The 8983-nt window shown below is 35.6% G+C and overlaps 1 protein-coding gene across 1 annotated transcript; it reads right to left on the bottom strand.

Annotated features, from left to right (window-relative positions):
- Window positions 1-5213: 5213 nt before the first annotated feature.
- Window positions 5214-6789, bottom strand: LOC118855027 (olfactory receptor 5D14-like). Its single transcript, XM_036765161.1, has one exon. The coding sequence runs from the start codon at window positions 6156-6158 to the stop codon at window positions 5214-5216; it is 945 nt and encodes a 314-aa protein (XP_036621056.1). The 5' UTR covers window positions 6159-6789.
- Window positions 6790-8983: the final 2194 nt, after the last annotated feature.

Below are 8983 nucleotides of genomic sequence, written 5' to 3'. Positions count from 1 at the left end.
TCCATCTCTTGGCACCAATTTTGTCACTTCCATATATTGTCCCTTGTATTTCCCACTAATGAACCAGAAATCACCATTTTAGTGACTTATTAAGATCTGTCCTACTCAGTAAATGAGGATCTAGTGATTTCAAATCCTCCTTCATCTCATTCCTATCTCTTACTCCTTAAAAATCCTAATCTCAACTATCATAAGGAGGAAAACAATCTAGTATGATGTAAGTCAGATGGAAATATAAATGAATGTTAAGTAATTCAGTGGGATCATTGCATATTAAGGATATTTTCAGATTTTAATTTTCTTTGCATATGTGGGGCTCTAAACATAAAATAGTTTATTTGTTTATATTAAAAAAAACCAATATTCAGGAGTGGGATGTTAGTGGGGTCTGGAGGGAGATTTATGTGTGGGTATTTGGAAAGGGGTACTATTCCTTTTGCATATATAACCTGTCATTTATTGTGGCTCTTGAAACAAGATGATAATATCTGTTGTTTTCATAAACACCAGAATCACAAAGAAGACCTTCTGTTTAAGTTACTAACCAGTGAATCCACATGTTTAATTAGAAAAAAAAATCTTAGGTTTTTACCCACTAGGTAACACACTGAACTGGCTTATGTGGTTAACAAGGAAAACCTAAATCATTGATCCAGCATCTCCATAAGGAAATGATCTTTATCTCTATGCCTCCTCATTCTTTTATTCCTAATTTGGAATATTATGAATGATGAAACAGGAAACATTTTTGAAACCTGAAAAAACTGAAATCAAAATCAAACCATAGTTTTATTTCTCTACAATAGCTAGGAAAGTGCTATTCAGATTCTTCTTTGATGTACATTGGTCAATTGGCCAAAGAGTGTACAGAAAAAGAACTGTCAGTTTTTCAGGGATAAATTATTTTTAGCATTAATGACATTGAGATGATCGCATGTTTAGACTTTAACATATTAGCCCCTCTTGTGCTATATAAGGTAGTAGAAATGATACCTAAAATAAATTATAATGAACAAATCACAAACGGTATTATTATTGTAAAAAAATATCAAAAGGATACAAATAAGTAATACCCTATTTGCTTTTCTTATTTCTTAACAATCTCAATTTAAAAAGTATCCTGACATGTATTAAATATATCACTTAAGCAATTTTGACATGAGAAACAGCGGGTATTAGTAAACATAATTACTTAAAATGATATTTAGTGCTGATTAAATTATCATAGAATATGAGATATTACCATAGTTATTGATTAGTTATAAAAATGCACTCAGCAGAGGAATGTCAAATGTTCTTTTGTAGTGAGAAGTGTCCCATGCAGATATATGAAAAAGTCAAGAGAAACCTCTGCTTACATTGATATTGTGATTATCATGGTCAAGGGAGAGATGATATAGGGAGACATATTTTAAAAAGATTTTGATCATACTGTGAAGACTGTCTGGAGCAGAATAAAAGTAGAAGAATTGTTTTATGTCATTATGAAGTCCTTTAGATATTCCTGTTTTCCAATGACACTGTGGTGATCAAACTGAGTTATATAACATCATAAAGTGACTTCAGTGAGATCCATAAGCACATAATAGGTTAAAAGCTTAATTATTAACATAGAAAAAAATAAAGGCTCTATAAATACCCACAGTCCAAATTGTATTCTATTGGATGGATAGCCCATAAAACTAGTCTTAATTATATATATCTATATTTATGTCAGTATGCAATTCATATTCCTATTCCTATCTTTCATATATACAATAGCTTTCTAAGATATTTGTATCATTCAATATAATTTCTAAAGCTACCCTACATTTAAATAGTTTTAATGTATTTTTATTTATTAATTTTACATTTATGTTACATGTATTTATATGACTTTGTTTCTCCTCCAGTGGAATGTAAGCTTTTTGTGAATAGGAATTGTTTCATTCCCTACATTTTTATGATGTTGTTGTTCTACCATGTCTGACTCTTCATGACCATATAGACTGTACAGTCCATGGGATTTTCTTGGCAAACATACTAAAATTGTTTGCCATTTCCTTATCCATTAGATTAAGGCAAACAGAGATTAAGTGACTTGCCCAGGATCACACAACTAGCAACTGTCTTAGGCTGGATTTGAAATCTGCTTTTCCTGACTCTAGGCCCAATGCTCTATCCACTGAACCACTAGCTGCTTCCTAGGCAAACAGAACTCCAAGGTCACACAGCTAATAAGTGTCTGAGGCCAAATTTGAACTCAGGCCTTCCAGATTCCAGGCCTGGTGCTCTATTCACTGAGTCTTCTATCTACCTCATCTATATGTTCATATATACATCTGTCTGTATAGAGGTCTATGTCAGGCAAGTTGTCCATCTGTCCACATAGATGGATAGATAGATAGATGGATAGATAGATACATAGATAGATAGATGAAAAAGTCTATGGGAAGTGGATTCAAAGTATATGGAAAATAATGAATTTAGGAGGAAGAGAATGAATTGGATTGCTTTGGGGTAATTGAAAAGCACTCTCTAGACTTTTCAAGTTGTCAGGAGTCAGATTGTCATTGTACAATTACAGCATTATAGCTGTATGCATATATCTATATGTCTATATATCTATAAATACACACAAACATAGTGACAGCATCTGATGGCAGCATATTCTCATACTTCTCAGCCCAAAAATTTCAGAATTCAGAATTTACTTTTTTAAAAAATCCATTTATCATTTTTAAACAAAAATTGAGTTCTGTATTCTTTCTTTTTTTCCAGTCCCTACCCCACCCATTGAGAAGGCAGATAACATGATATCAATTATACATGTGAAATCATTCAGAAAATATTTACATATTACAAAAAATAAGAAAATGTGTGTGTGAATATTTCAATCTGCACTCAGAGTTCAATATTTCTCTCCCTTGAGGTTGATAGCATTTTTCATCATGCATCCTCCAGAATTATCTGGGATCATTTTATTGATCAAAGTAGCAAAATGGTGCACAGTTGATCATCATTACAATGTTACTCTTACTGTGTATAATGTTTTCTTAGTTCTGATCATTTTGCTTTGCAACAGTTCACATAAGTCTTCTCAGGTTTTTTAAATCATTTGCTATTTATTAGCTATGTGATCTTTAGCAAATCCCTTACTTTCTCACTGCCAGTTTCTCCATCGAAGTGAAGAGAATGCTGGCCTGTGTTTCAACAATCTGGCTAGCGGCTTCTGTGGGGGTTGTAAGATCCACCAACAACCAGCACCCATAAAGCTGCCAACACGCTGCAAAAGCACAGGTTCTTTTGATCTGCTTTAGTAAGGAAAGCAACGTCAAGGAGTTGACAAGCTTACTTTAATTCAGCATACAAATATCATTCACTTAGTTCAGGGGAAAAAACCATTACCCTGAACTTCAGAGCAAAATACAAACAAAGTACAAACATCGACAGACAGACCTTGTCTAGTTCAAATCCCAATACATAGTTAACAGAGTTTAACAAAGTCTCAGCATCCAGGTTACAAGCTGGAGGGCTCCTAGCTACAGCTGACCGGAGTCTCTGCATCATGTTGCACCACCAAGAGTGAGAGCCCTAAACAAATTACGAACATCGACAGACAGACCTAATACAGATTCATAGTTACCAACATCTAGGTTCAGCCCAGGAGCTCATAACGTGGGCTGGCCCAGAGTCACTCGTGACACCACTGCTGTGGGAAAGAGCTCCCAAGAAGAGAAAGGCAGCCCCTGGTTTTATATCTTTTTCAGGGTCAGGGGTGAGTCACACATGTGACTCACCTATGTGACCTAGAATCATCACAAAGAGGTGACTTAAACCCACGTGATCTAAAAGCCTCTGTTGTCCCAGACATGTCACTCAAACTCATGTGTAAACTAGGCTCTCCCCTTAGTTAGCCCCACCTTGGGCCCCACCTTAGTTACCAATCCACACCCACATTGATTTTATACTTAATAGGGGTTTGGGCCTGGGGCTTAGTACCTAGTAAGACTCAAAAACACTTAATTAATCATTTTAAAACAGTAAGAAAGTCCCAGTTCAATTGATATTACAGCCTGTAAGATCAATGAAGTCTTTTTCTTCTCTAAATCTTCATCCTACGGCACTGTCAATCACAGCCCATGTGTATGTACACATGTATACATGTGTACTTATATTCATTTATACAGATACATGCAACCTATATAAACATGTAAACAGTGTGTATATAGGTACATGTACAAATGTGTGAATAAGTACATATTCATATGTATGTGTCTACATGTACACATGGATATGCATTTGTATGCATATGATGAGAAGAAAACACAGTAATGATCCAGTCCTTAGATGTCAAGAGGAAAATATTGTTATTATTCCTAGTTTTATCATGTTTTAGACTATACTACAGAGCAATAACATTTAAAACAAGGGCTACTTAAAATACAGGGAGGACAATCACTAGAACAAATTTGTTCTACAATATTTGGAAAAAATTATAATATCCTAGTACTCTGTAAAATTCAAGACTATAGTTGCTGGAGAAAAACTCACTGTTCAACCAAAACTCTTGGGAAAATTGGAAAAGTATTCTGGTAGATAGGCAAATTACACCAACACTTCACATCACATACTATGAAGTTTCAAATGGGCATATGACTTATAAGGAAGAAAGGAATAAACATTTAAATAGCATCCATTATTTGTCAGGAACTAGGCTAATAGATACAAATAATTAGGTGTAAATATGAAAAAAAATATTTGGCAGAAAAGAAAGTGATTTCAGGACTCTGTGACGTCATTCCCCAAATCAAGTTCTTTTTTAAATCAATATGAGATTTGTAATCAAAGCAAATAAACTCCTCAGAAAAGTGAATCATCAGCAATACAATACCAATATCATAAGTACAAAAAGAAGAGGTACTATATTCCAGGGAATAGAGAACTGGAGCAGTTGCTGAATTGACTAGTCGATGTATTTACCAGGTACAGCAATACAGTGAGAAACAGAGGGGTATACTAGACAAACCACTCAGTTAATAATCAGGAATTTAATGCTTTCAATTGATCAGTATGCTAATCTAACTTTGTGACCTTGGGCAAGTTTTGTTGTTATTGTTTTATGTCCCACTTTCTGAGTCTCAGTTTATTAAAAAAATGAGATTGTAAGTATAGATAATATCTCATCTACCAATCTCTAATGATCTAATGACACATAGATAATATAAGCATGATTAATGAGAAAAGGCATTTCTGTACATCAGTTTTCTGAAGGCCTCCTTTACATCTTTGTTCCTCAAGCTGTAAATGAGGGGGTTCAACATGGGGTTTACTACTGTATAAAAGACAGAGGCCACTTTAACTGTATGCCTTGAGTTTTTGGAATTGGGAACACAGTACAAGGAAAGGATGGTTCCATGGAATATGGTGATGGCTGTCAGGTGGGAGGCACAAGTGGAAAAGGCTTTACGTCTCCCACTGGCTGAATTCATCTTTATTACAGTGACAAAAATAAAAGTGTAAGAGGCAAGGATGATGATGAGTGTACTCACCTCATTGAATGTAGCAAAACCAAAAAGCAGCAAGTGTGGGATATGGATATCTGAAGAGGAGACAGAAATGAGAGCAGTATACTCACAAAAAAAGTGGTTGATGACTTTGTAGCCAGAGAAGGTTAATTGTAGGGCAAAGCATAGGAGTACAAAGGGACCAAACATGCCCCAGAGATAAGATCCAGCCACCAGCAAGGCACAAAGTCTCTGAGACATGGCAACTGTGTAGAGAAGGGGATTACAAATGGCCACAAAACGATCATAGGCCATCACAGCAAGTAGAAAAGACTCTGTAACCACTGCGGTACAAGACAAGAAATATTGCAGCATGCAACTGGAGTAAAAGATGCTTTTATCCTCCATAACCAAATTCTCCAATAGCTTAGGTGTGACAATGGAAGAGTAACAGAAATCCACAAAGGACAAATGGCTAAGGAAATAATACATGGGAGTATGGAATTTGGGGTTGATTCTGATGATTAAGATCATGCCCAGATTTCCTATGACTGTGATGATATACATGACCAGGAACACCAGGAAAAGGAATACTTTGAGTTCTGGATAATCTGTGAATCCTAAGAGCATAAATGTGGTCACAGAACTCTGATTGTTGCCAGTGATCACCATGGTTCATGGAAAGGGAATCAAGGACTCAATCCTGTAGAACATGGCAGCATGTAGAATAAAGACAAAATTGTTCTGGACCCCTTCTGTTCCTATGGAGACAAGAATGTGAGAAGAAATACATTGAGGGTGAGGTTTTCATATAGAAATAATTTCTTTTCTAAACAACTGCTATGCATATGCTTTGGTTAGTTGAATCTACAGGGAAAGAGCTATCATTAAAAGCTGTTATATTTCACCTAAAATTAAAGATATTCCTCACTCTTCTGATATATTAAAATCATTGATGCATCCATGATCTTACCAGTATTGCCACTCCCATCTTTGTTGACAATGATGTCCCTTTCATGTCTTTTCATCCCGATTAATTTTATTCATTTTTTCCTACATATTTTCCATGGATAATCTAAGTACTATTATTTACCATTACTTTTTTTAATAATTGAAACAAACTTTTTATTAATTTTTTAAAGGCACAGACATTGAGTCAGAGCCAAGATGGCAGAGCAAAGGCAGGGACTCACCTTAGCTTTCCCCCAAACCCTCCAAATAACTTTAAATAATGACTCTAAACAAATTCTAGTGCAGCATAACCCACAAAAAGATGGAGAGAAACAGCTTTCCAGCTCAAAACAACTTAGAAGGTCAGGAAGACAAGTCTGTTACACCATGGTGAGAGAGGAGTGCAGTCCAGTGCTGGCCACACCAGTATAGACTGGACCCCAGCAAAACATGAGCAGGCCTTGGAGAAACTGAATCAGAGGCACTTGTGGGGGATTCCAGAACTTTTACCCCACAGACATAAATGGATCAGGTGACAGGTCAAAAGATTTACAAGGGTCCCTTTGCTGGCACCATAGGATTCTGTTGCTTTGCCTGTATTTGTATCTGGGTAGTTATACTAAGTTTAAGTTCCAGTGCAAGGAGGAACCCTAGCACAGCTTGAGTAGAAAGGGGACCCTGTTCACAGTTTCAGGGTTGAAAAGAGTGCTTGTGCAGCCAGGAAAAAAAAAAAAAAAGATTCAAGAATTTTGGAACCACAATAAGGACAACACAAGATTTATCACCTTCTACACTAAAATATCAAAGGGCTTGGAATATGATATTACAGAGGTAGGATTAAAACCAAAAATCACTTACCCAGCAAAACAGTGTATAATCCATGAGCGGGAAAAATTGGCATTCAATGAGATAGAGGAATTTCATGCATTCTTGAGAAAATACCAGAGCTAAATAGAAAATTTGACTTTCAAATACAAGACTCAAGAGAAACACAAAAAGGTAAACAGGAAAGAGAAATCATAAGGTACTTGTTAAACTGTTTACATTCCTACATGTAAAGATGATATTTGTAACTCATAAGACCTTTCTCATTATTAGGGTACTTAGAAGAAATGTGTGTGTGTGTGTGTATGTGTGCGTGTTTGTATGTAAATCTGTCTATGGATAGATAGATATAGATAGATAGAGGACACAGATGTGAGTTGAATATGAAGGGATGATATCTAAAAAATAAAATTGAGAGCTGAGAGAGAAATGTCCTGGGAGGAAGAGAAAGGGAGAGGTAGAATGGAGTAAATTATCTCACATGAAAGAGGCAAGGAAAAAGCTTTTACAGTGGAGGGGAAGAGGGGGAGGTGAGAAGGAATGAGTGAATCTTACTCTCATCAGAATTGGCTTAAAGAGGGAATAACATACACACACAATCAGGTATAGAAATCTGTCTTACCCTACAGGAAAGAAAGGGGGAAGGGGACCAGAAAAGAAGGTGTTAGAGAAGGCAGGACAGATTGGGGGAGGGGGTAATCAGAAGCAAACACTTTTGAGGAGGGACAGGGTCAAAGGAGGGAATAGAATAAATGGGGGGTGGGATAGTATGGAGGGAAAAATAGTTAGTTTTTCACAACATGGCTATTATTGAAGTGCTTTGCATGACTACACATGTATAACCTATAACAAATTGTTTGCCTTCTTAATGGGGGGGAGGAAAGGAGAGAATTTGGAACTCAAAGTTTTAAAAACAAATGTTAAGAATTGTTTTTAAATGTAACTGGGGAAACAATATGCACAATGGGGTATAGAAATCTATCTCACCATGCAAGAAAATAGAAGGGGAAAGGGATAAGGTGGGGGGAGTTTGTGATGGAAGGGAGGGCAGATTGGGGGAAGGGGCAGTCTGAAACCAAACACTTTTGAGTAAGGACAGGTTGAAAGGGAAGACAGAATAAAATAAATATGGATAAAGGGAATAACATGGAGAGAAATACAGTTAGCAAAGCTAATTATGAAAAAAATGAAGCAAATTTCTTTGATAAAGCCCTCATTTCTCTAACATATAGAGAACTCTTTCAAATTTATAAAATTTATAAAAATTTATAAAAATAAGAGCCAATCGCCAATTGATAAATGGTCAAAAGATAAAATCAGTTTTCATATGAAATAATTAGTTATTTATAGCCATATGGAAAAAAATATTTTAACTCACTATTGAATAGAGAAATGCAAGTTAAAACAATTCTGAGTTACTACCTCATACCTATTAGAATAGCTAATAGGACAGAAAAGGTAAATGACAAATGTTGGAGGGGATGTGGGAAAAATGAGATATTAATGCACTATTGTTGGAGTTGTGAACTGATTAAACCATTCTATAGAGCAATTTGAAACTATGCCCAAAGGGCTAAAAAAGCACACATATTCCCTTCAACTTAGCTATACCACTACCCTGTCTGTATCTCAAAAAAGATAAAAAAAAAAAAAAAACAAGAAAAGGACCTATATGTACAAAATATTTATAGCAGCTTTTTTCTAGGGCTAAAGAATTAGAA

Source organism: Trichosurus vulpecula, chromosome 6 (assembly GCF_011100635.1).
Source record: "Trichosurus vulpecula isolate mTriVul1 chromosome 6, mTriVul1.pri, whole genome shotgun sequence".
NCBI lineage: Eukaryota > Metazoa > Chordata > Mammalia > Diprotodontia > Phalangeridae > Trichosurus > Trichosurus vulpecula.
The sequence above is the reverse complement of the archived record's forward strand: the minus strand, read 5'-3'. Positions and strand labels throughout refer to the sequence as shown.

Excerpts from the sequence above, each read along its gene's own strand:
- LOC118855027 (XM_036765161.1), bottom strand. The coding sequence starts at position 6,158 with ATGGTGATCACTGGCAACAATCAGAGTTCTGTGACCACATTTATGCTC.